Source organism: Suillus clintonianus, assembly GCF_016758775.1.
Source record: "Suillus clintonianus strain FC179 chromosome Unknown DEU56scaffold_57, whole genome shotgun sequence".
In the NCBI taxonomy this organism is placed as follows: Eukaryota; Fungi; Basidiomycota; class Agaricomycetes; order Boletales; family Suillaceae; genus Suillus; species Suillus clintonianus.
In genome coordinates, this window is record NW_024539281.1 from 201,104 (window position 1) to 226,342 (window position 25,239).

Below are 25,239 nucleotides of genomic sequence, written 5' to 3' on the forward strand. Positions count from 1 at the left end.
CTAATGCCACTCACTCAGTCTGCTAAGCACAGCCACACATATATAGCCTACCACGCCGGTGAGTCCTGGGGTTAAATTGTAGATGAGAACTACTTACACCACCGTCATTTGGTTAGTTAGGGGTTAACTAAGCACACCCACACATATATAGCCTACCACGCCGGTGAGTCATGAGGTTAAATTGTAGATGAGAACTACTTACACCACCGTCATTTGCGCGGTCGTATGATTTTATGCAGCTAGAGCCTGGGCAGCAATCTGCATTTGTGGCGCATGTGTAGGGACAGGAACTGTCATCCTTGAGAACCATAGACGCTGCAAAAGCAGCAAATTGAACGGCGAGAATGAAGGAGAGATGCATTGTTTGTGAAATGCGATATATGATCTCGAAAGAAAATATGACGGGGAAAGGTAGGATGGCAGCCACTTGCTTTTATATCCTCAGTATTTGAATAGGTGTGACTTGCTTTGTGCGCTACCTCCCACACATTAGTATAGTTACACGGGTTTACTTGATACCGGCCTTCTCCTATATATCTGTGCACAGTTAATATACCGTTGCATACGCGACTTTCGCAAGCAAATGTGGGGCGTTCAGGAGACGACGCAACCGAGATCGGCGTTGTCAGCAAACATTGGATATATAATAAAGCTATCGAAGAGGCTGCCACGGGTCGTCAGCGTACCAGCTGTATGCTCGTTAATACCGCCCTTGAAATATTTTAATGGACAACCAGCATCTGGACAGGAGTGGAGGCAAGATGTCGAGAATGAAACTGCCAGCTGGCCAAGAGCTGGATGTTTCGGGGGTCGCAGATAAGGGGCGGCTCGCCATGATAGAACTATTCAATGTCAGTGCGATAAGATGAGCGAAAGTCAATTCTAGAAATGCAGCCATTGTAGCGCTTGAAACGGGCACACTGGGACGAGAAGGCCTTTGGACAAAAGCCTTTGTAGCGGAAAGGCGGAATGCGCGGGGGACAGCACTATGATTGTATCATAAGTATTGCGGCACTGCATGACATATTGAAGGTAGGGACCAAAGTATTCCAGGCAGCTAAAGATGGGCGCAAGTGCTTCAGGCTCCCGGAACTTCTGTACACGTTTTGATTAGCAACGCTGCAATTGTTTGTGTGGATACCGGATGAATTAACTTCGTCAAGTTCTGCGCTGATCGCAGGCTACAATTTACCGGCGCACAGAAACTTTTCCAATATTGAATTGACAAAGTGCCCAGGATAGCGGTAGCTAGTCGCTGTTACAAATCCAAATCTCGTACCGGATCATCAAGGCTTGACCTTCGAAACGCGAATTCTGGAAGTCACTGAAGAATCTGCTCAACTCCCACTTCTCAATTTGCATAGAGCCAGTCACGCAGGTTATGCTGCCAATGATAGTGAGAGTCGAAAGCTAGGCTACAGTTGATCATCGTTCAGTGAGCAATCATTTTTGTCGCTCATCTGGAAGTGAACGTGCGGGATTCAGATGTCAGGCTATATCTGTGTACTACCACAGTGTAGGCAGCATTCGATGGGTTCCCCAACCTAGCTTCACATTCGCCACCTCAGCGCGCTCCCCACTAAAAAACCTTGGCCCATTGTCAGCTGATAACAAGAGTCAAAACAATTATCTTACAAACTCCCAGTCCACCCATAATCCTTTTGCCAATCATACTCCCCGGTGCGCTGGGACGGGCCATTCTCAGCGCATAGATGCCGGTGGCAGCGAACGCGCCGCTTCCTATGATACGACAAGTTACGCAGTCGTTGTACAATGAAGACTGGGGGACAAAGCCAGAGCCGGAGCCAGAGTCGGGCGCCGCGGAGCTCGTTGTGTTTGATTCAGGCGCGCTCATGCCCCGTAGTTGCAGAAGAAAAGCAGGAAACAAAGTCATTCACTTGTTGTTTAAATGACTTAATTTTGCGTGACACAGGACCCCGAAAACAGGGGCTGAGAAACTGCAACCGCCCTATAGTGATATTCCGTGAGGACATTACGATTTATTCGAAAAGAGTACTTGTACAGTATTGGCCTTTGACAACATCACAAAGTAATTATAAGTAAAATATGGTATATGTATAAAACGAGGGGAAGGGTTCGCCCATGTATATGTAAGCGAAATATCAATATCTTGAAAAACACAAGCCGCACCGATGACTCTCAAGTTTTTATAAACTAACAACGCCCGTATGCATAACCCATCATCTCCGAAGGGCGTCTTTGCATCAATTCAGGGCACATGCAGCCCTCGGTCCACCCACTAGCCGTCCTCACGGGCTCGCTAAACATGATAAAGTCATCTTCAGCGATAGTGAATGGGAAATCGTTAGCCGGCGGGCCATAGAAGACCAACGATGGGTCTTGGGCATCTGGGTGGGATTGGTAGGATGAAGCAGGCAGGGACTCGGATGACGGGGTCCTGTCTGATTCGGAGGGGGCAGGAACACGACCGCCGCTGCGTATGCTGCGCACAGAAGGAACATATCCATGTTTTGCTTTGCGATGGCGCGTTAGGGCAGAAGGGTCGTGGGTCCTGAAGGTACAATCATGAGGACAGACGTAGCGCTGCTCGCCAGTGCTAAAATTGTTAATCAGATGGAATCGTCGATGGTAATAAACCTGAACGAGCACATACTGTCTGGCGTAGTGGATGTCGAAGCTCCTTTTCTGCAACGTCGTGAAGTCGCATCCGGGAAAGGTGCAGGTGTGCACGCTGAAAGGGTGCGCTTGTAAATGAGCAATCTAGCATATAGGACAAACGCGTACTTTTCCGGAAGTGCATGTCCAGCCTCATGCTTCTTCAGGTCCGTAAACTTGGTAAAAGTTTCGCTGCATTTAGCCTGAGAGCAAACATAGATCTAGACATTCCAAGACTCAATCTTAGTGTAAGAAGTATGCTCGTGATGAGGCTCACCTTTGTAGGAGACATTTCGAAACGGATTGATTGTAGAGAAATGTGAGGGGGGAGTACTTAGTTTTGCCTTATTCTCCTTGAGGTGATGATTGTGCGGCCAGGCAGGCATTTGGGCGAAATATATACGGTCCCAGGAGGTGTCATTGTGCTTTGCGGTAGACATACATTTATAGGCTCATACATAGAGGCTTTGTTGGGGCTACTATTGGATGTGAGCGATGACAAAGCGTGAATGCATTGTCAAAGGCTTCCGCGTCCGTTTGAAGTCTTCATTATCTGTTATGTGCAATGTTACGATGAGATTTCTCTTAGCAAGCACTGGTCGATGACAAGCATGGTGTTTGTAGACGAAGGATGCCTGCGCGAGCATAGTCACGGTGGTAGCCCCATCTTGGTTTATGAAAGGCATTGGGGCTCAGCCAAAGGGTCAACCAACGTCATGGATCCAGCATTGAGTGAACGCCAGAATCGAGGTCTTTGCGAGATGCATCAATGGAGTTCAACTCGACGTACAGAATATGGTCAAGACCGTGACTTTCTCGCAGGAAAAGTTTGGTTTCTTGACACCAACAAAGACCTCGAACCAGTAAGGAAGTAATCCAGTCTCCGAACCAATAAATCCCATATCAGCAGCCGCCGCCATTGATGCCAGCATGAATGTAGACAAGAGGAAACCACTGCGATCGCCTTAATTGAGTCGAATCGAAAAGCTTCACGTGGACGATAACTAAGCGCTCGACGCGTGCGTAGTTCGACTCGGCCCCCTCCGAAGGCTGCAACATAGCCAGCATATCCAAATACCAACAAGCTTAAGCAATCAGCGTTCTCAACGTCAAGCAATCAACCAGGGTCATTCGCTTCCAAGATCAAAATCCACACAAAATCCGCATTCCAGCAATTTCAAGATATATATTACACCTATACCCCGATCACCACCCAATATACAGCACAGCACAGCACGACACAATACCTAAAACAACCCTGCCAGATCCGCAAACGGGTCCTTCCCCTGCTGCGTCAGTGGCGTTGAAGTCGGCTGCGTCCCCATCATCGTACCCATATTCGCTCTTGACCCCGGCACAGCGCCCATGCCAGTGGATGACCTACTCACCCCCAATCCCAATCCCGGAGGACTCATCCCCGACGCACTCGAATTCGGAACGACATTCGTACCTCCATTCCCATTATTCCCCCCGAAATACCCAGGCGACGTTACCCGCGGCGGGGTAAGCGCTAGCATGATAGACCCGAACTGTGGTTGGGGCGAGGGGGCGTTTGGGACGGGTGATGAAGTGGAGGAAGAAGCATTCAAGTTGTTCCCCAGTGAAATGCCGGTTTGCGAGGCAAACATGGCGTTTGCATTTGCATTTGGTTGTCGGGCGGAAGATTGGGTTTGGGGCAGCGAGGCGAATAAGGAAGCTAGATCGTCTACCGGTGCGCTATGTGAGGGATGTGAGCTGTCATCGAAACTAATGAGGGACGCTTCGGCTTCGGTTTGAGTGAGCTCAGCGGGGATGGCAGATATGCTATAGTCGCCTTTCTTGAACGCCTCGAAGCGGGTGATGACGTTGTTGATTTGATCGTTAATTTGGAGGAAGGCATCTGAGTGACATCGCATATAAGGCCTACGCCAGATAATGGAGAAAAGAAAGGACGTACCTAACGACTCCGGATCGTCTGTTTCTGCATCCGAGACCCATTTCTGGAGCTTCGGACGGGCAGACTTCAATATCGACGCGACTTGCTGTTATAACAAGTGAGAAAACTATCGCTATGCAACCCTCGCAAGTAGAATAGAATATCGACGCACGTCATACACGTCCCCCGATGCGAATTTCTCCCCTTTCGTAGTATCGACGTTATCGAGCATCTCGTTGAGCAGAATGACTTTACTCTCGAGCTTATTGAGCTCCGTCATGGCTTGAGAGCGGTAGTCGGGCTTTGCATCGGGATTCGCGCCAGCGAGGGACTTCATGAGTTCTTGCGCGGCTGCCAGGTCCCGCGGGGTGCCTCTCCGTATGAGTTCCTGGAGTTTAGCAGATTGTGCTTCTCGGTCTTCCGACTCGAGTTCATCGGCGGATTTAATATTCTACGCTTGTATATGAACAACACGAGACAAACACGAGCCACGAACACACTCACCATTGTCGGGGGTGCCTCCGCGCGACGGGGCAGCTCCCTAAAGCGGTACCCTTTGAATGTGAGCAGCCGGTGCATATCCTTGATATTCCCCAAGTCTTCCTTCCAGCGCGACTCAGAGCAGATACCCTCCTTCCATCGATGGATGAGCTCTAGAATCCGTGACATGACTGGGCCAGGGAAGGGAGGCGGGCGTTCAGGGAATCGACGGACGAGTTCATTCAAGAATTCTTTGGTTGAGATCTGCAGGTGAAATGGATAGCCGCACGATTGCACGAGGGTGTCGAGAAGTGCGAGTGCGAGGATGGAGATATGTGGGTTCCGGTGGTTTGCGAGGCGTGCTATTAGCATCGCTGCATCACGAGGGCTAATTCAATGATTAATATCAGAACTAGAACTAGAGATTGGGAAGGGCAGGATCAACAGACGTATTGGCTTTCTTGGTGTTGATGAGTTCTGCGATCTCAAGGTGGATGGCGTAGTTGGGCTCATGGAGTGTCGGATCGCAGGCGTTTTGGGTGAGCATTTCTAGCTTCGATGCCCTGAACCATGGCGTACCGTTCGAACCTCCAAGCATCGTGCTCGGTGTGGCCTAGCTAGGGAGCAGTAGATGGTCAAGCAGACGTGGCAGTCGCAGCTGCGCTCGCTGTCGTGCGTGGTCGACTTGCCAAGAAATCCGTGGGAATCTTTCAGCATGCACTGCTCGTGCCTTTCTACTCAAAACCACCATGTATGTCATTACATGACCATTATCTATTTCTATGACATTGATCTTACCCTCGCAGCGACAAGCACCAGTACTCTACTCGATGCTCATCATTCAACCCTCGCGCCGATTGGTTGGATGATGTCGGGCGGATGTACAGGGAACATCAATAACTTTCATTGAAAGCATGTTCTGGCGCTGAAAATATTTAATAGGGCTGCAGTGCTTTCATCGGATATCGATGTGTCGAATCGTTGTTTGAGATGTATTTTATTCACCTCCCCCGCTTCTGACAATGTCACTTGATAGCCGTTCTCCAAGTCTCGTTCCCATCTCTTCTTTCCCACTGCTGCTCGGACAACGTGCGCAGAGTACCCTATAGCACGGGACACGTTACCACGAGATCACTGTTCATCCCCAAACATGGTCAAACGTATCAAGGGTAGTGCAGGGAGCTATCAGGAAGCTGTCCTTCGTGAGAAGCAGAGTACAGTGCACAACGCTATCTTTGACGAGGAATCCCATGATATCCAACTACTGCACACAGCCGTGCAACCACCAGTATCCAATTCTGCTAAAACCATACAACAAGTCAGCTAATCATAATAATACATGCATAAACATAAACAGTGGTCGCTTCAGTTATAGTGCTTCACCACGATACCCTCGATGAGCTCTTCCTCGACATTATGTTCCAACCCCTTCTTAAGATCAGACCTCCCATACGACGTCGTCCTCCCCTTCCTCCATGCCTCGCACGACGGAGCGTCCTCATCAGCGCACTGCCGCTCAATTCCAACGCGCTGCAACAACGGGCTCTCAGCACACGGCAACAAACGAACGTCATTGTCCGGCATCGCAAAATAGTATGCACCCAAACGATCGTAGTGGCGTTGGTCCTCAGGGGGTTGGATGACGCGGTGGATCGTGGGCTTGTAGTATCCACCTGTGAGGAAAGTCATCATGTCGCCTGTGTTGATAACCTTGTGACGGAACATCAGTACGCGATTGTATTTGAAGTTCTCAAGACAGGCGCACCAAACCGTTATCGATGTGGCGGACCCATTTCCATCTGCCGTCGGGAGCCAGAATTTGCAGCCCTCCGATAGGCTGGCTCCATAGAACAGTGATGCTGCCAATGTCTGCGCGGTTCAGGAGATAGGTGCAAGTAAAAGAGACATCGCGTACCTGTGTGTCCCTTTAGCCAGACATTCTTTGATTGCTCTTCTTCGTCCTTGGAGCGCCTATAGCTTGACGGGAGTTCATGAGTTAGGGAACACCTGAGAAGGAAGGGCCTTTTTACTATTTCATGAACCTGACTGCGAATATACTTGTCAATCTAAATCTAGATACAGGGGAACAAAGACTAACCAGACGTTTCTCCCGTTCGGTCAAAGTTGTGTTTTTCCACCAAAGTCTCCTCGGGCAACTCGAGGCTTAATGCAATCAAGCTGTATGATGCCGCTCATAAGACAAGGTGTCAACGAGGGGCTCGCGGAAAAACTGACCGAAGGATCGGGTGGAGAATGTTGAAGTGATTATGGCGAGCAAAATCATCGAGTTCTGGAAGGAACGGGCGCAAGGCCAAGGGGTGGGGACGTTTACTGACATCCAGGTTCACTGTCGAAACGTAAAAAGGCACCTATCACACGAGCGTTTGTAACACGTACATGCATAGTGCTCAATCTGGTCGAGAATTTGATTGTCGACTTTCTGAATGAAAGTTATGGGCTTCAGAGATGTTGTCCCTTGCTGGAATGCGACGCACCCAGAATTGACGAGGTTTATAGCCTGCGTAGTACCCCACTTTCTCAACATCCGCGGTGTATGTCTTCTTTTCATCCGGAGAGACGTCGCTGAACGGAACGCCTGCTACATCGAAGATCCTGTCACGCTGCAATAGGGATTGAGAAACATTGGTCATGAGTCACGAGAACGAGCCTTACCTGAGCTTGAGTATAACCGTGATTGATAGCGTAAAGAAAGCCGTGGGTGCGTAGTCCATCTCGAAGTTGCGGATAGAGCTCTGCGCGTCCTTCGGGTGTATGCGCCTTGGAAAGGTCAACGATGGGTAGGTCCGCAAATTCCACTACATGGGGAATCTTTAGACGAACACATGATATTGATCACAACAGTCTTACGGTCCTCCTTGGTTTCTGGAGGGGGGATATAGCGTGCACACTCTGGCAGGGTTAAACTGGGCATTTCTTACTAGGTGTTTACGGGAGAGGGGAGCCCTCTGGGGGGCTGGTAACGCAGGTAGATAAATACCCCCGCTACGACTCACATTGAGATAAGCCATCCGAAATAGATGGGCCACCGTGACCTATGGGGATGGGATGGTAGCAAATGTGGCAAATGTGCTGCATGGGAGCTCGCCGGCGTATCAAGTCCATTTTTGTCCCGAACATCACCTGGTGATGAGTCCGGTGTAGACAGGATGCGCGTCGAAAATTATTAACGGCAGTGCTACATGAAGAATGAAGCAACAGCTTATTGGTGGAATCTGAAAGCTAGAGGGTGAGTGAGCGGAATATGGTTGATGATGGTCGTTTAAAGGGAGGTACATTCAAGTTAACGGGAGGTGAGCGAGACCGTGATATTGATTAGCGGTGACATGAGTGAGCAGAGGAATGCAGAAGGGCGGGATAAGCAGCGCTGCGATGGATGCATCGATGAAGCTTAAGCCTGTACATTAGCACCAAGATGAGGATTTCGGAGGGAAGAGAAGATGCCGCGTCGGTCTAACTATAGCTAGCTCAAAATACTGACCAATCATATTTTGATCATTTTATTACTGGCTTAACGTTACAGCTGTGTGCGAAACTAATGGCAGTGACAAAATTTAAATTTTGGCATCCACAGTGACGAAAAAGGAAATACATAGAACAATGCGTCCAAGACGCTCGCAGGCATTTATAAACTTTTCAGACAACATTGGCGACACCAGCTAGCTTGCGCAGCCCCGTCACGTAAATACTATGGTTAACCGAAGGATCAGCAACGATCTCAAAGACTGCGCACTTCGGCTGTGGAATCACGGATGGGAATTGGTGGATATCTGTGAAGCATTTGGTGTCAGTGAGAGGAGTGGTCTTGGTGGTATTCTAATTGTGGGCTTCTTCGGGGCAGACTTCTTTCCTTTCGCCATAGCAAATTGTATATATAACACGTATAGCGAAAGTATACATAGTAGGGATGGCTAACAGTGTCTGAAAAACCTGGACAAGTCACAGAGCTTTCCCCAGCATCCAGGAGTCCCGCGTCGTTCTATGTATTTCCTTTTTCGTCACCGCGGATGCCAAAATTTAAATTTTGTCACTGCCATTAGTTTCGCACACAGCTGTAACTTGCGGGGGGACGACAATATTAGGGCTAGAAGTACGCTCTTCAAAGAAATACTGAAGGTGACTGTGTCAAACGATGTTCGGGTATAGTCACAGACTGTGTCCAACGATGAACATCGATGAACTCCATCATCATGGTCAGTGCCTGAGAATGACGACACAACCGCAGCCTGCCGCAGCAAGGGCGTCTAGTACACGGTCTCCTCGGTTCGGGAGTACTCAACATGGTTGCGACGCTTCGCTATGCTAAAATATATCAAGCCTGTGATGCCTCAATTGAAATTTCACCCTCATGTCTTTCCTCCCTCACATTGGGCGTCTGACCAGAAAATTCAATGTCTACCACTCCATCACTCGGCTCTTCCTCGCAATAACACGCAATCCTGCCCTCCTCTCCTTCTCCATCTTCATCACGATCTACATCACAACAGAAATCATATTTTCCATATCTTATTTCGCAATACTCACTGGATGGCTACCCGCATTCCCCGCAACATGGAGGATCTTACTCATGCTTCTCTTCGTATTCCCCATATTCACCTTCGTCCAACTATCCCGACTTCTACTTCCACTACTCACAAGTCGATGGAATGGAGGCACGGCCATTTCCCAGCAAGGCTATGTCATGCTCCAGCGAAACGCCGGTCCAACTACTCTATTCGACCTTGCCGACGAAGAAAACCGTCACTCGTCACTGGAAATAGCCGAAGAAGGTAGCGAGCGCTCCTCTAGACCAGTGTCCCCAACTGCGCATCTGGTGGCGCATCACAGATCGTGGTGGATACACCTTCTCACATATACCGTCCTCTTTTTCGCGAGCACGTGGGTCGGCGCACATTATGAGCAGCCTGGCGACGTGCGCTACAGAGATGCAGTTCAGTCGGCCATCGCACATCCTTCAAGACAAGGGTACGGAAAACAAGGTGAGCTTCCTCGAACTTCTCAAATCGGAGGCGACTTATTCGTGTTTCAGAGAAAATCTTCGTCGCTGCCATATTCTACAACAACGAACTAGTCATTCCCTACTGGCACGACACTCTCATCAAAACTATACATTATCTCGGTCCAGACAACGTCTTCGTCTCTATTGTCGAGAGTCATAGTACCGACAACTCCCCTCAACTTCTTCAAGCACTAGATGCAGACCTTGCCCTTTTGGGCGTGTCGCGGCGTATACTCACCGGAGACGAGACAATAGCCAGACCTGATTATCTGGGCGGGAGCGAGCGCGTCGAATTTTTGGCAGCCACTCGTAACCGCGCACTCGAGCCTCTAATGGAAGGAGGCTACGACAAAGTCGTCTTCTCGAATGACATATTTATCGAGCCTGAGACCTTGGTGGAGTTATTAGAGACGAATGATGGAAACTACGACATGGCATGCGGTCTAGACTTTGATCATTTCGGGTACGCACATCCAACTCCTCCTCCATACCCGCCATTCTAACCTTGATAACTCGAAGCGCATACGATATGTGGGTTCTTCGAGATCGACAGGCAAAACTCGCCAGTGGAATGTAAGTGCTAATCCCGCCTTCACGAACACAAGTCTAATTCAAATTCGACACGAAGATGGCCATACTTCTTCGACGAAGCTGATTATCACGCGATGCAGACCGACTCTCCAGCGCCCGTATTTTCCTGCTGGAACGGTATCGCCGTCTTCGCTGCAGATCCTTTCATTCCAATCCCCTTGCGCTCCAACCGCACGCTTTCCTCTGACCCTTTACCGTACGAATTGCCCTCGACACATCCAGCAGCACACGATCCCTCCATGCGTGGCCCCAGCCCCGCACTGACACCCCCAATACAGTTCCGCGCATCTGCCCCTGAGGAATGTTTTTCATCGGAATGCTTCTTGCTTCCGTATGATCTGAGACGGCAGTTTAATATGCAGCGCATATATGTGAACCCGAGGGTTATCAATGCGTACAAGTGGAGGTATGTCGCGTGCAGCATCCCTATCGATGTTTCATTTGTCGGGACCGTGGCTCATGCGTCATCATCACACAGGTATTATACATACTTCAAATGGTTCATGCGTCACCCTGTACTCCGGTGGTGGATCGAAAAAGTGTATAATGGCGCGTGGATGGCGAGAACTGTGTTTGTTGTGGGGGATGCGACGGAGGTGTATCGATGGGATGGGGGAGATTGTCATCCGTGGTTTTGAGCGTTTTTTTCTACGCGGACACCCTTCGGAATAGATTGCATATAGCGTCACCTGGGAGCAGCCAGAGTCTGCGTTTCAGAGCCGGATAGTATAATAGTTGCGCTAATACTCAGAGCTCGAGGATCTTTGCCTCGCGGATACTATATGCTTGATTCTGGCATTAGCCATCAATACACTCCCATGTTTGTGGATCAGTCATTTCAGAGTGAGTGCTTGGTCTTGACTTTTCAGAGGATGACGCCGACTCATCCGCTATTCCCTCCCAATCATTCTAGGGATACAAGATCTGGAGGGACCAATACAGTTTCTTCAAAGTAAAAAGCTACGAAGTAGCTACAGTCCGGACTAGACAGTCTAGACTAGACTAGGTATCCTCTTCGACGACAGCTAATAAAGGGGAATCAAAGCCCCGTATTGGGTTTGGCCCGGAGCAGGCTTAGGCCGAGGTTATACTGCTTTGTCGAGGTAGACTCGTTGGTGTCAGGTACTAGGCGCTGGAAAATCAGTTCGAACAGTCATTGCACGAGAGCCAGACCATAACAGCAAAGTGAGCTGAGCCAAGCTTTCCAAAGGGTCAGCTAGTACTAGCTCTGTTGACACATTGTCCAAGTGGTTGGGGAAACAAGTAAATTTGAGTTGACTCGCTGGAATATTTGTTGTAGTAAACCAAGATATCCTCGAGGCCGGCATATCATATTCTGGTTTAAATAAATAATCTAAGCGCTGAACTGTGAAATGGGAACACGCGTACGGGTGAGGTGGAGCGAGTCGTCGAACAGACTTGAACTTGCTGTCGCGAGTGTAGTGATGTGTATAGTATGCTGTGGCCACAAGTACATATGGCTCTGGCGTTTCTCTGATGAGTCTGGCCGCGAATCGTGGTATGGCAACAACATGTAGCGGCAATTTAGATCGACAATGAGTAAACGTTCACACTTGATTCATAGCGGACTCACCTCCATGAATCATCGTGGAGCAGTAGGGCTAGATGTCTGGACTTTAGCAACTGCGAAGGACAAGAGGTGGGCGGAACTAAGGATTCTGACATTGACTCATATGTGTTTACACCAGCGCATCGAGAGCATGGCTGAATGTCCACTGCAAACCGAACCAATCAAAACATGCAAACCTAGTAATCAGCTTGATTTTGAAATTCATCTGTCCTTCGCAAGGTAAAGTAAACAACCAGATTTACGGAAATGATTTTGTGGCATTCCATTTTGTTCATACAGTACTAGGACGGTTCGCATCGTGTTGGCTGGCTTGTATGAAACGGTATTCGGCAGCGACTCGGTCATGAAGTTCGTCTACCGATCAATAAACTTGAATAAAGTGCCCACAGGTAGGTGCTCCATTGCTGCAAAGTTCAAACCACTTTATCTTTCTACTCTCGCCATGTCTGACATAGTTTGGCGACCAGAAGATGATCCAAATATCAGACCACCGATTCAGGAGGGCCAGGTATACAGGCCAGACATACTGAACGTAATCGAGACGACCCTTGATGGACTGAGCAGGGAGCTAAGGGCTTTAAGTCTCGATATTCATGGTAATCAACCCTTAGAGTGGTGCTTCTCTTTTCTCACAACGCGTCTTATACTGACACATTCTCGACAGGCCATCCAGAGCTGAAGTTCGAAGAAAAGTGCGTTGGATCTCATCGTACGCCATAGCTATGCGCAAACACTCAGAGCATCGTCACAGATATGCCCACGACGCATGCACTGCATTTATGGAAAAACATAGTTTCACAGTGACTAAAATTATCATCTTGAGACTGCGTGGGTAGCTACCTACACCCATGGACAAGGAGGGCGCGTTTTGGGTGTCAACGCTGAGATGGATGCGCTCCCTGGGATCGGACACGGTTGTGGACACAATCTTTTTGGGATATCCGCAGTAGCAGTAGCTCTTGCAGCCAAGGCTGCTATGGAGAGGCTGAACATCAATGGAAAAGTAGTTCTATTGGGTACACCTGGTGCGTCGGTGTCTGCATTTGTGATAGTCGGCTTCGGGATAACACGGGGCAGCCGGGGATGGTGGGGATAGCAAGCGTCTACTGTATGAAAAGGGGGCTTATGATGAGATGGATGTATGCGTCATGTCAGTTTCCAGATCAGATGACTATGGTTACTAAACCTGCTTTGAAGGTCCCATCCCGCACCTGGCCCTCGTCACTCCATTAATTTGTCTCGCTCCTTGGCTCTCTCTAGCATCACGGTGGAGTATCAAGGCCATGCGTGAGTGTCTTTCATACTTTTGATCGAGTTGCGGTTTCTCATTCTTTGCGTTTGAAGCGCTCACGCTGGGTTAAGCCCCTGGGAGGGACTAAATGCACTTGATGCGGCCGTCCTTGCATATAATAACATTTCGCTTCTTCGGCAGCAAATTAAACCTACTCACCGCGTGCACGGCATCTTGGGAGGAAAGGATTGGGCTCCAAGCAGTGAGAATTTCCCTCTCCGTAGAAATAATTGAAAGATAATCTTCGAAAAACCAGTCATCCCAGACCACGCTACAATGGTGTAAGTCGATCTTAGGATTTTCCCGCTTCGATCCCTCTATTCACAAGTACAGGTGGTTGGTCCGTGCTCCCACAACATTGGAGACGGAAGATACCAGGAAGCGCGTTATTTCCTGCCTCGAGTCAGTATTTCACTGTCAACATGTTCGATTGATTAAGCGGCATCATCTCTATTCGTCACAGAGCAGCTGCACTCGCATCTGGATGCAAAGTTCAACTTATGATCAAACCGACACCCAATGAAATCAGGCAAAACAAAGCACTTGGTATGAAATCACGGCGTGCAGCGGCTTGGTGCTGAATATTATACCAGGCGATGAGCTTGCTGATGTCGTTCTGAAGCGCTATGGTGTTATGGATTCCGAATGGGGTATGAAAGATGCTTCTTCTAATTTCGTGAGTGTGTTGCCCATCTAGGAAGTGTGATAGAGCTGATGTTCCGGAACCACAAGGGGAGCATTTCATACTGTGTGTCTAACCTCTTTGACCGGGGGTAGGCAACCTTTGCTAATGAAGTTTTTGTTCGTCAGTGATGCCTAGTCTTCATCCTAATTTTGGTAAGTAGCGCAAGTTCCGACCCAACGAGCAAGATACTAATGTTTTGCTCAAGCCATCCCGACCATTCCAAATGGCGGGAATCATACCCTAGGATTCACGGAAACTGCACGTTCCGAAGTATCCCATGACGCCTGTTTGGTGGCATCGAAGGCACTCGCGGCTGTAGGCATGCGAGTACTGACTGACGATGTGTTCTTCCAGAAAGTAGGTGTCATGCGTCCTTCATGTGACTTTGTTTTGACTGCGTTTTGCAGGTCAAAGACACATTTGAGGAAGATAAGAGACAGAGAGTGTAAGTACTATCCGTCCGTGGTAGGATTAGAGGGACGAGTTTGCATATGTCAAATATAGTTATGTTGAGTCCGTTCTCTTCTGTCTTCAGTTCACATCCCAGTCTTGAATTGGAAGTTCTGGGACTGATATCGTATCTTCCTATGCGGAGGTAGTGTGTGCGGAAGACCCATGGTGCATCGTATTTATTGACGATTCTAAAGACAAGTCGACCATAGACTCATCCCGTGATAATCGTGCCCCCCGAGAGTCCGCGACTCTCAAGAAGAGTGGCAGTGCCACCAGGGCCAAGGTGCAGGAGTCTAGAGTTCCTGTCAAGAAGAGCGGCAGTACCGTCAAGATCAATACGAACGCACCTAAACCTCTCAGGAAGAGCAGCAACGTCAACAAGGGTAAGGCGAAGGAACTCGGTCAGTGCCCATCTTCTTACGCCGCTTGTTTCGTGCTCATCCATCCGCTCCTTAGGTAACAACCAGGTGTTGCTTCCGTCCTCGTCTCCAGTCACTCCCGACACCACATCGTGTGTAAGTGGTTTTTCGCAGATTTGCGAGTTCGTTCCCGACACTCGGCCGAAGTTTGTGAGTTTGGGATGTATCCCCGATGGCTCGGGTACGACATGAAATCTTGTTCAATGGGTTCGTTTTATGCATATTTGGCCCAGGAAGAGATTCGTCGCCGAAGTATATTATGGAAACACCAGATGGAAGAAAGGAGTGGATAACATTCGTGCAGAAGTGGATGAAGAATAACTCTCGGCCTCCCTTGGACTTGAAACAGCCCAGTGTCGATTCGTTCCTGAGCGTGAATGCTACGTGGGACAACTCTATGTAGGGATTGAGTCTTTGTCATACCTGAATGCCGACTGACGTACCTACAGCGAAGACCAGATACAGTCCTGGTCTCGTATACAGGAGGAGTCAGACCTGGGTGTTACCTCCCATGCTCGCTCGTTCTCTATCGACTCCCCCTTTCCCCCCCTCCAGTACCTGCAAAGCCAACATCGCCGCGTTTCGACCGCCCGCCACCTCTACGCCTGGGGATGCTTCCTCCGTTCAAAGTGCCACCTCGATCAATGACTGTCGGGAGCTACCTGCCTACTCCTGCCGAGTCAGTGTCTTCTACAGATGATGACAGTACATCAGAGGGCCCACAGCATGGCCGTAATACATCTTTCGTCGGTTCAGCTCGTGATCGGCGTCCAGCACTGTTTGGAAAGAAGAGTCTCCCCGACCTCCGTGCAGCCAACGTGAGTGATGGTGTCGACAAGCAGGCTATCAGGGGGGCAGACAAAGGAGTGGTCTCACCTGATCCACAGTTGCAGTACAAGCTTTCCATGCCCTCACCTCTCTCACACCGTCAAGACTCATCATCATCTTCTGACGGTTCTTCGCATTTCAAAAGCCGTAAGGCCTACACTCAAACACCTCCTACATCTGCATCTGCAACCTCTGGCGATCCTCCGTGGCCAGTTCCCGAAGTCGAACGACATGCATACTTCAAACGTCTCTCTGCGCTTCCTGCCAATGTGCGCACGGTCGCTGTTTTTCTCTGTTTCGCAGGTGTATCAGGCACTTTCATATTACACCACTTACACCAACGACCGGCTACTCTCATCTGTACTGAAGAAAGTCACTGACCCAGCGTTTACTTACATGATGCAGTTGAACGGTGCCCTCGATCGGTCTGACGCCATTTGGAAGAAAACGACACCCCCTCCTTCACTCTGCAGTGCCGAGCGCTTGTGGAAAGCAATAGAGACACCGCGGCCATGTTTGGCAAAGCTATTGGGATGATGTCACGCATGTTACGAGTAGTCAAGAACTGAGCAATGAGCAGGTGGCAATACAGATCTGATCCATCGCATTATGCATCATTCCTGGTTATGGCAGATAGCTGAAGTCCCTGAAGAGTGGCTATAACGACAACAGATCATGGTCACGTAAGTGCTATATAGGTCAGCGCCTGTATCCCCCTCTCCCCATCTACAGCACATTTCGTGCCAATTAACTCCAAGAATCCTGATGAAATACTACTCCATGTATCGATCCAGCAACCTTGTGGTTTTTGCTCCCTCAGGCGCCGCAGAAACCTGTCGCTGCGAAAGTTGGCACGTTCCACATCTTCTATGGGGCTCCCGCTGTTAAGGGACTTGGACAATGGAGACAGATTCTGAGGCTGTTATCGACGAATCAACAGATCCGAATCCTCGTGCTGCTGGTAAGATATACTACTACATATTGTCATATCTCAAGTACCTCTCCAAGCTTTCGCTACTCACTTGGCGCTGTACGACTTCTCCCTCAAAACATCACCTCCATCGGTGTTCGACCCACGATGCTCGGCTGGCGTGCCGAAGAAACTTGACATATCCATGAATAACAACTCTTCTGACTGGGACTGTGGTGTCATCTATGTAAATGCGCAGAACCTTGCAAGAACGGCAAGTTCATGGAATGGGATGGCCTCTTGATTCATGTCGGAGAATATGAAGACGCATTGTACTATGCATCAACCAAGTTCAAGCCGCAGACAGTCATCAAAGTTGTCACTCTCACCGGGTATGTCACGGCTATGGATACTGCACTGGGTGGGATCTACATCAGTACCTGGTTTCACGGTATGCCATTGCATTGCTGCCTTCGACACATCGCTAACCGAAATGGACAGGAGCCTTCTGTCCGATGTGCTCACCTCGGTATTACTAGGACTACGCAGGTACGAAGTTGATCGCTTATTTAATCAAGTGGTGCATTAGCGTCGTTCGCAATGCACCCATTGTTATATCTGGTTGTCAGTTCCGAACGCTGATCATCCCATTCTAGTTAACGCTCCTAACACAATACGAAGAAAGAGGAATGACCGGGCGTCCTGTTCGGTAAGTTGTTTTAAAGCAATTTTTAGGACATACATCTATCTTATGTCATTGTTCAGTGCATTGGTGGAATTTATAGGGTCAAAACAGAAATAGGTTTCAAACTTGTAAAAAAATATCTTTTGGTGGGCTGGTACATATCATGGAGGGTACTTCTGGGATGGATATGAGCCAACAATTAAGAAAATCGGCGGTTCGGTTGTGGAGATATGTCCAAAATACTGATATTTGAGCCCACCTCCCATATCACATGAATGCCGACCTCCGGAAGGTCTGGGACCATTCCCAATCGATTCAGAGGCCTCAAATACCCTAGGAGAGATGTTTTCAGTATCGGTATTGAGGCGGAACACCGGGATAGTGACATATAGGAGGTCAGGAGGAGGGGAAGGACCTTGTATATCTCAGGAACACGATTTTTCCAGGCCATTCTGGCATGACCATCATGTTCAGAGGGCTCAATAACCCCCAGGAAAAATGCTTCTGAAGGACAGGCTAGTCATATGAAGTCTAGAAAAATCGATCTTTGGGTGGGGGAGCATGGCCTTGGTGGCCAACTTTGGAAGATGATTTTTAGAGGGAAATCCGGCTCGACCAACGTCTTCAGATGGTCAAATAACCTCAAGAGTGAGTCCTAGCTAAAGCCGAGCAAGCCATATGAAGGCTGAAAAAATCGATCTTTGGGTGGGGGGAGGATGACAGGGGCAGCCAACTTTGGAACATGATTTTTAGAGGGAAATCTGGCTCGACCAACGTGTTTGTATGGTCCAATAACCTCTAGAACGAGTCCTACCTAAAGAAAAGCAAGCCATATGGAGGCTGAAAAAATCGATCTTTGGGTGGGGGAGCATGGCCTTGGTGGTCAACTTCGGAATTTGATTTTCTCATGCAAATCTGGCTCGACCATCCTTTTCAGAGTGTTCAATAACCTCGGAAACAAGTCCTACATCAACCCTTGCGAGTCATATGAAGGCTGTAAAAATCGATATGTGGGGGAGGCCTGCATGCCCTAGGGGGTCAACTCCAGCATTTGATTTCTTTGTGCAATTCTGGCTCGACCATCCTTTTCGGAGTGTTCAGTAACCTCGGAATCAAGTCCTACATGATGCCAGGCAAGTCACATGAAGGCTGTAAAAATCGATGTGTGGGGGGGCCAGCATGGCCTAGGGGGTCAACTTCAGCATTTGATTTCTTTGTGCAATTCTGGCTCGACAATCCTTTTCGTAGTGTTCAATAACCTCGAAATCAAGTCCTACATGGTGCCAGGCAAGTCACATGAAGGCTGTAAAAATCGATGTGTGGGGGGGGCCAGCATGGCCTAGGGGGTCAACTTTGGAATTTGATTTTATTGTGCAATTATGGCTCGACAAATGTGTTCAGATGCTCCAATAACCTCTAGAAAGAGTCCTAGCTACAGCCAAGCAAGCCGTATGAAGGCTGAAAAAATCGATCTTTGGGTGGGGGGGAGGGGCATGACAGGGGTTGTAGTCAAATTTGGAATATGATTTTAAGAGGGAAATCTGGCATGACCAACATGTTTGTATGGTCCAATAACCTCTAAAATGAGTCATGCCTGAAGTCAAGCAGGTCACATGAAGGCTGTTAAAATCAATGTGTGGGGGGCCAGCATGACCTGGGTGGTCAACTTTGAGAATTGATTTCTTCGTGCAAATCTGGCATGACCATGGTCTTTGTATTGCTCAATAACCTCAAAATCAAGTCCTACCTTATCCTCCCCAAGTCATATGAAGGCTGTAAAAATCGATCTTAGGAGAGTGTGGTGCTGCTGCTGCTTACATAAGCAAGAATGCGGTCCTCTCAGAGGGGGCCTGCTCACCGCTCAATGCCACTGTGATGCACCAGCAAATAAATCTTGCTGATTTGTTTCCAAGGTTCAGAGTGTTAGATCCTGCCTGTATCTGCCTTATTATATAGGGATATTGTAAATGGGTTCGGTTAAAAGTATGGTTATGTTACCCCCCAAGGCCCAAAACCAAAAACGTGTGTGTGTTCTATAGAAATTTAGTAACATATAGACAATAAAACTATCAACATAAATGATACATGAACCCTATATACGGCTAATATTTACACATAGGTACGAAGAAACACTCAGTGATGATGGACAACATGAGAGTTAATGATTAAAATTTTGTATTGATATCTACGTAGATGTCAATAGAGGTCCGCAGATAGGCCTATCATGAACAGCGGACCATAATGGAAATCGACACAGACAATATATGAACATAGTATTATGTACACACACAAAAGTATTGTATAGATACACACACAAAATGGAAATTGACATAGACAATATAGTAACATAGTAACATAGTGTGTATAGATACACACACAAGTATGTATAGGTCCGCGGATTGACCTTTGAACAACGGCGGACGTGCCGTGGGCAAGGTGATAGTATGTTATCAGACGATCTATTGTAATTTATCAGTGTCCCCCTGCTTTCTGACTCCTCTTTCCCCTTCCGTGCCCTTCATTTCCTCGAGGCTTCTGAATTTCCGTGATCCGTCACGTGGTATCAGCACGTGACGGTCGCGGACATGAAGAAGCCTCGAGGAAATGAAGGGCACGGAAGGGGAAAGAGGAGTCAGAAAGCAGGGGGACACTGATAAATTACAATAGATCGTCTGATAACATACCATCACCTTGCCCTACCTTGTATACAAGTCTGTGAAGAAGATGCCGCCGAAAAAAAGCAAAGGAGGAGGAGAGAATACGAAGGTAAGTGCCGATCATTAAAGAATTCGAAGAAAAGACTCACTGATAGCGTTTTAAAATATTGAATTTGATCAGGCTGATGGGGCGTCTGTGTTGCATATGAACAACCGACCGATCGAAGCGATCGTTCCAACGACAGACATCGCGAAAGAGACGCAGAAGCTAGACAGCCAGGTGGCCAAGTGTAAGGTGGGGGTTGCCTGGGTTGATCTGCTTGCGATCGCAGGGCGGCTCAAGTTCGGGGTCTACAACGACCGGCCCCAGAACGAGTCTGAAACGAATAAATTAGTAGGGAGTTTCGAGACGAGCGGGATCGTGTCGATGAAGGATGTTGCGGCGATCCCGCTGATCATGAAGACATCGCGTCTTAAGGATGCTAAATCACTTGTGAAGAATTTCGACGATCCGGAGGAGGTCCTGGAACTGGAGATGCGTGATCTCAAAGCGATCGTCGTCGCATCGGGGCAACATCGACTCGCCGCACTACAACGTTATAATCAGTCGCTCCTCGACGAGTACTCTGCACTCGAGACGAAGCGGGAGAAGATCAACGCGTTAAAACATCTTACCACAGATCATATCGCGACGTACAACGACTGTCACACTGCGATGTGTCGGGTGAAGGGCCTGCTGTACGGGATCGGGAAATGGGGCGTCACCATATATGACGAAGGTGAGTATTGTGTGCACACTCACTTATACGATAAACGACGGGTGTGCGAGACATTGTGTCGACACGTCCGCGGATGTGGATAGGCCAGTCTGCGGACGATGTGCACCTTAGCACACAAACACGTCCGCCGATGTCGACATGTCAATCCGCGGACCATACACACCTTCGTGTGTATACGTCCGCCGATGTAAGGTGATCAATCCGCGGACCATATGCACATTAGTGTACACAGGTCCGCCGATGTAGAGTCATCAATCCGCGGACCTAATGCCATTGTTCTTCGAATTATTTATTTATCCAAAGACGTATACTAACGATACACATACTAGATAAACTACTGGCGAAAGGGAACGAACTCGCGAACCATTTGAGCCGCAACAGCTCCTTGCACGAGTACAAGGAGACTGAAGAGGAGGTGCTGATCACGCTATTCAAACAGATCAAGGTGTTGTACGATTCGTCACCTGTTAACGAGCGTGATCGTCTCGCTGTCGAGCATTTGTTATCGATTCGTACGTCGCAGGAGAAGAACGCACGTCTGCACAAGGTGCTGGAGCACGAGACTTTGTGCGTGTTCCTCGCGACACGTTTGTTGCAGCTCGGACCGCACTTCAGGCATCGCCGTGAATTTACGGTGAACTGGCTTGCGAAGTCTATTAACGTTTGTATGGGCGTGAGTGGATTCGCTTTAGTATAGATGAAGGAGGGTCGACTCACCGTTATCACCAGATGTATCTCCAGTGGATCAAGATCCGCATCGAGACCTTGAGGCGCTTGAGCTCGAAGGCGATGTTCCCGAGCTATGCGGAGGTGACGGACCTGTTGGAGAAAGCAGACGCTCGCGATGCCGCCGCCATCGCCAAGGTCGCGGAATTACGCACCTTGCTGCTGCGAACCCCGAAGGCGAAGGACGATCAAGACCTTTCGCTGTGGGCGAACGTGATGGATGGCCTGGACAAGAATGCGTCGTCGGCGCTATCTAAGATCAGCGAGCACATGGGGGAGATGAGCCCGGTGTATATCGCACCTCTGAGCATCTATCGCCAGAGCGTGGTGAAAACGCTGCAAGACGGGTGGGGACTCACGTCGAACGAGGACTACGAAGAAAACGAGATCCTCGCTCACCTCGATCGTGTGGTCGCCCGTGTCCTCCTCTATCTGACCCCAGAGCAAGGGCAAGTGCACGCCCCTGAGCCCCTCCTATGTGGTTTCGTCATGAACGAGTCATGGGACTCGTTCGTGCGCATTCAAGATGGACTGGCGGAGGTGAGTAAATTATTAATTAGTTCTAATGACGCGCAGAACTCACCTTAACATTTCGAACGAAGGTTTGCCGTTGGTTCGAGAGCCTCCTCGACTATTATCGAATGCTCCACCCAAAGACCCACACCATGGACGACTGGTCGACGGTGATGTTGCAGAACATCACCAATGACTCGCGTTTCCTTGGGAAGGGACACGAATACAGCGCCAAGGTGAGTTTCGAGGGGGGAGCGTTAACGCGACCGAATACGCTAACTATGTTGCGTCATAGATCGCGGGCATCATCTGGGAACACCGACGTACCTTGATGGTCCGACTTACGAACTACATGATCAATATGAAGCAACGCGTCGTTCCACGAGCGAAGGACAAGAAGGAGTTGATGTCGGCGTATGAAAGATTGCCGTCAGGAGAGACTATCGCGAGCGAGGCGCTCACGAAGATCCTTATGGAGAGGAGGATGAAGGCCAACAAAAATCGGGACTTGGCCTCGCAACCTTCGACCATTGCGGGTACATTGGCCCTCCACACGACTTCCTGGGATTGGCTCAGCCCTACGCTCAAGAACGCCGCCAGGGATATTGATCCCTGCATGAAGGCCATCGCTGTCGAACGATTTCATATCAGCAAGTATCGCCCCAAGATGGTGCAAGACAAATTCATCGGAGCCCTTCGTTGGCTCCTCCAGGACACGCTTACCAGAGGGGTGACGAAGATCCAGACGATGGACTACACTGGCCAGCTTGTCACTGAGCAAGAGTGGAAGTGGTGGGATGCGATCGTGTTGAGTCCGACTCAGGAGGAGCCCGACGTCGTCCTCCAGGGCATCAAAGACACCGTCATAAGGGAGCAGCGTCAGCTGCAGGAGCGTCTCGTCCTCGAGAATAACGACCGCGAGGCAATTCAGAAGCTGGTCGCGTATATCTCAAACATGCCCTGCGCATTATCCTCCTCCCCCAACAACATCCTATCCGCTGACGTCGTGACCCCGCTGAAAGAATTGATCACGGTGAGTACACGTCCGCCGTCGCTAGTATCTACATCCGCGGACGTACCTACGACTTGACACTTGGTCCGCCGTCGCTACAATCAACATGTGCGGACCTATACGTGTCTGTGTCACTATAGTCCGCCGTCGCTACACTTGACATATGCGGACCTGTGTGTGTCACCATGGTCCGCCGTCGCTACACCTGACATATGCGGACCTATATGTGTCTGTGTCACCACGTCCGCCGTCGCTACATCTGACATGTGCGGACATGTGCATGTGTCACCACGTCCGCCGTCGCCATATACGACATGTGCGGACCTGTGTGTCTCATATGGTCCGCCGTCGCTATACACGACATGTGCGGACCTATATGTACTTACCTTATATTTCTCACTCGTATGTGTCGTGTGCCATCATTCTCGTTCTGACGTTTCTTTACAGGGGTTAGAGATAAATGCTGCGAGGAATCGTACTCGCCTGTTGAACAAGGACCCAAATATGCTCGTCGATTTGGACCAGGTCAACTTCGACCTACACATCCCCCTCTCTGATGGTTACTTCGACGATCTGACAACGGTACGTGATTCATTCAATTCATTTATATTCATCCACCGCTACATACTTATATACATTTATATCGTTAAGGGATATGGTGCGGTGCCGACGACAGATAAGGAGGGAGGTGAGCAGGAGTCCGAGGAAGAACGTCCTCCGACGCCGAAAGAAGAGACCAAGAAAGGTAAGGCTCGTGTTGTAGAGGAGGAGGAAGAGGACACGCCTGTCCCAGAGACAGAGGTAGAGCGACCGGCTGCTGAAGACAAAGCAGAAGAAAGGAAAGGCTCGTGCAGGCGAGCAGCAGGACACGCCTGTCCCTGCGCCTGCCACGACGCAACCCTCTGCCAAAACACGCTCCAAGTCTGCACTTGGCGAAGCTATGTCTGTTTCCCCGGCGACCACGCCTCAACCAGCTGCTGCTTCCCAGCCAGCAAAACGTAAAGCTCGCCCTGTCGCAAAGAAACAACGTCAGCCATCACCTCCCGCCATGGACGTCGATGAACACGCCGGGTCAGAAAATGTTGCACAACGTGCTTCTTCTCCCATCGAAGGCTTCTCTACCACTGACGTGAGTTGGTATGATCCTAACGCTGAGAACTTGAAGAACGATGGTCAGAAGGACGCCGAGAATCAAGACGTCATATCGGACGTCGACGAACGTCCAGGTCACGGTACGTCCGCCAATCAGCCTACCTGCCACCGCGGCTCATTTCTCATCTTGCCGTCTCTTTTCATAGCGTTAGAGCCCACCCAGCCAACGTCTCCCCTCTCGTCCCCTCCTGTCTCGTCCCCTCCATCCGATGACGGTAAGTCGTGCTCGTGGATCCCTCAGTTTGCATCGTTGCACATCATAACCTAACCCCCATAGAAGAACGCGTCACTCCAGTCGCTTCTTCATCCAAACGTGACCGTGCTGCCACTGGTGCGTCGACCTCTCGTTTCGTTTCTATTTCATTGTTCTCAAACCACTTGCCAAGTCAATTCCTCCACGTCCTCCACCACTGGTCGGGGCAGGAAGAACAAGAAGAAGGCAAAGATCGTTCACAGGGACGATTCAGAGGGCACCTTCATTCCTGGTGTTTGATCTTGCGTGTCTTTCTGCCTTCAAGTACATTGTTCTTTCCCCTCCCTTACCATCGCTTTCGTCTATGCTCTTACTTGCTGTTCTCGTTCACGTACTTTGTCCTCTTCTTCGTCTCTCAAGTGTCCTTACGCGTCCGTTCGTGCTCAGTACTCGCAGGTCGTTGGTTTGCTTTCATTCATGCCTTATGCCCCGTCGTTTGCGTCTCCATCCGTCCGTATATCCTTGTCTCTCGTCGCTTGGTCTCGTTTTTGATCCGTCTGTTGTCGCTTGGCTTGATTTGTACTACGAACTATGAATGTCAATCGTGTGCTGTGTTGTGTCTCATTAATATTGTCCTCGTGCGTTTGAGCGTCGTCCGCCTTTTCATTTGCAAGCATGAACGATCAGTCCATGCATTTGTGCGTT

At 49.3% G+C, this 25,239-nt stretch overlaps 9 protein-coding genes across 9 annotated transcripts; 5 read left to right on the forward strand and 4 right to left on the reverse strand.

Moving 5' to 3' along the window:
• Positions 1-1,238: 1,238 nt before the first annotated feature.
• On the reverse strand, positions 1,239-1,931 carry DEU56DRAFT_815036 (uncharacterized protein). The gene is made up of 3 exons (XM_041353757.1): positions 1,636-1,931; positions 1,351-1,588; positions 1,239-1,316 (listed from the first exon to the last, which is right to left on the reverse strand). Exons 1-2 carry the CDS (start codon positions 1,892-1,894, stop codon positions 1,551-1,553), a joined length of 297 nt encoding a protein of 98 aa, XP_041206455.1. The 5' UTR covers positions 1,895-1,931; the 3' UTR covers positions 1,239-1,316; positions 1,351-1,550.
• Positions 1,932-1,988: 57 nt separating this feature from the next.
• On the reverse strand, positions 1,989-3,022 carry DEU56DRAFT_463844 (uncharacterized protein). The gene is made up of 4 exons (XM_041346345.1): positions 2,915-3,022; positions 2,767-2,858; positions 2,636-2,713; positions 1,989-2,578 (listed from the first exon to the last, which is right to left on the reverse strand). Exons 1-4 carry the CDS (start codon positions 2,927-2,929, stop codon positions 2,176-2,178), a joined length of 588 nt encoding a protein of 195 aa, XP_041206456.1. The 5' UTR covers positions 2,930-3,022; the 3' UTR covers positions 1,989-2,175.
• A 692-nt stretch (positions 3,023-3,714) lies between these two features.
• Positions 3,715-5,725, reverse strand: DEU56DRAFT_815041 (VHS domain-containing protein). Its single transcript, XM_041353758.1, has 5 exons — positions 5,482-5,725; positions 5,057-5,420; positions 4,725-5,003; positions 4,574-4,658; positions 3,715-4,516 (listed from the first exon to the last, which is right to left on the reverse strand). The coding sequence occupies exons 1-5, from the start codon at positions 5,628-5,630 to the stop codon at positions 3,885-3,887; spliced, it is 1,509 nt and encodes a 502-aa protein (XP_041206457.1). The 5' UTR covers positions 5,631-5,725; the 3' UTR covers positions 3,715-3,884.
• A 653-nt stretch (positions 5,726-6,378) lies between these two features.
• DEU56DRAFT_463873 (uncharacterized protein) lies at positions 6,379-8,066 on the reverse strand. Its single transcript, XM_041346346.1, has 10 exons — positions 7,901-8,066; positions 7,706-7,848; positions 7,528-7,653; positions 7,430-7,472; positions 7,268-7,379; positions 7,131-7,210; positions 7,063-7,078; positions 6,948-7,009; positions 6,798-6,901; positions 6,379-6,742 (listed from the first exon to the last, which is right to left on the reverse strand). Exons 1-10 carry the CDS (start codon positions 7,962-7,964, stop codon positions 6,398-6,400), a joined length of 1,095 nt encoding a protein of 364 aa, XP_041206458.1. The 5' UTR covers positions 7,965-8,066; the 3' UTR covers positions 6,379-6,397.
• A 1,665-nt stretch (positions 8,067-9,731) lies between these two features.
• On the forward strand, positions 9,732-11,278 carry DEU56DRAFT_740335 (glycosyltransferase family 69 protein; the record flags this gene model as incomplete). Its single annotated transcript, XM_041348802.1, has 5 exons — positions 9,732-10,029; positions 10,080-10,512; positions 10,569-10,622; positions 10,678-11,046; positions 11,119-11,278. 5 exons carry the CDS (start codon positions 9,732-9,734, stop codon positions 11,276-11,278), a joined length of 1,314 nt encoding a protein of 437 aa, XP_041206459.1.
• A 1,395-nt stretch (positions 11,279-12,673) lies between these two features.
• Positions 12,674-14,656, forward strand: DEU56DRAFT_872268 (uncharacterized protein; the record flags this gene model as incomplete). Its single annotated transcript, XM_041355770.1, has 13 exons — positions 12,674-12,827; positions 12,896-12,923; positions 12,983-13,031; positions 13,055-13,256; positions 13,309-13,381; positions 13,429-13,518; positions 13,576-13,724; positions 13,819-13,924; positions 13,986-14,068; positions 14,116-14,202; positions 14,333-14,359; positions 14,413-14,564; positions 14,615-14,656. 13 exons carry the CDS (start codon positions 12,674-12,676, stop codon positions 14,654-14,656), a joined length of 1,242 nt encoding a protein of 413 aa, XP_041206460.1.
• A 336-nt stretch (positions 14,657-14,992) lies between these two features.
• On the forward strand, positions 14,993-16,450 carry DEU56DRAFT_815075 (uncharacterized protein). The gene is made up of 5 exons (XM_041353759.1): positions 14,993-15,061; positions 15,117-15,260; positions 15,313-15,478; positions 15,529-15,578; positions 15,635-16,450. The coding sequence occupies exons 3-5, from the start codon at positions 15,339-15,341 to the stop codon at positions 16,285-16,287; spliced, it is 843 nt and encodes a 280-aa protein (XP_041206461.1). The 5' UTR covers positions 14,993-15,061; positions 15,117-15,260; positions 15,313-15,338; the 3' UTR covers positions 16,288-16,450.
• Positions 16,451-16,570: 120 nt separating this feature from the next.
• DEU56DRAFT_902621 (uncharacterized protein) lies at positions 16,571-17,619 on the forward strand (the record flags this gene model as incomplete). Its single annotated transcript, XM_041356604.1, has 5 exons — positions 16,571-16,868; positions 16,904-17,064; positions 17,088-17,366; positions 17,474-17,526; positions 17,583-17,619. The coding sequence occupies exons 1-5, from the start codon at positions 16,808-16,810 to the stop codon at positions 17,617-17,619; spliced, it is 591 nt and encodes a 196-aa protein (XP_041206462.1). The 5' UTR covers positions 16,571-16,807.
• A 2,607-nt stretch (positions 17,620-20,226) lies between these two features.
• Positions 20,227-24,834, forward strand: DEU56DRAFT_914675 (uncharacterized protein; the record flags this gene model as incomplete). Its single annotated transcript, XM_041357650.1, has 12 exons — positions 20,227-20,268; positions 20,341-20,938; positions 21,268-21,611; positions 21,668-22,204; positions 22,267-22,413; positions 22,473-23,210; positions 23,637-23,771; positions 23,841-23,990; positions 24,022-24,421; positions 24,488-24,556; positions 24,619-24,672; positions 24,728-24,834. 12 exons carry the CDS (start codon positions 20,227-20,229, stop codon positions 24,832-24,834), a joined length of 3,321 nt encoding a protein of 1,106 aa, XP_041206463.1.
• Positions 24,835-25,239: the final 405 nt, after the last annotated feature.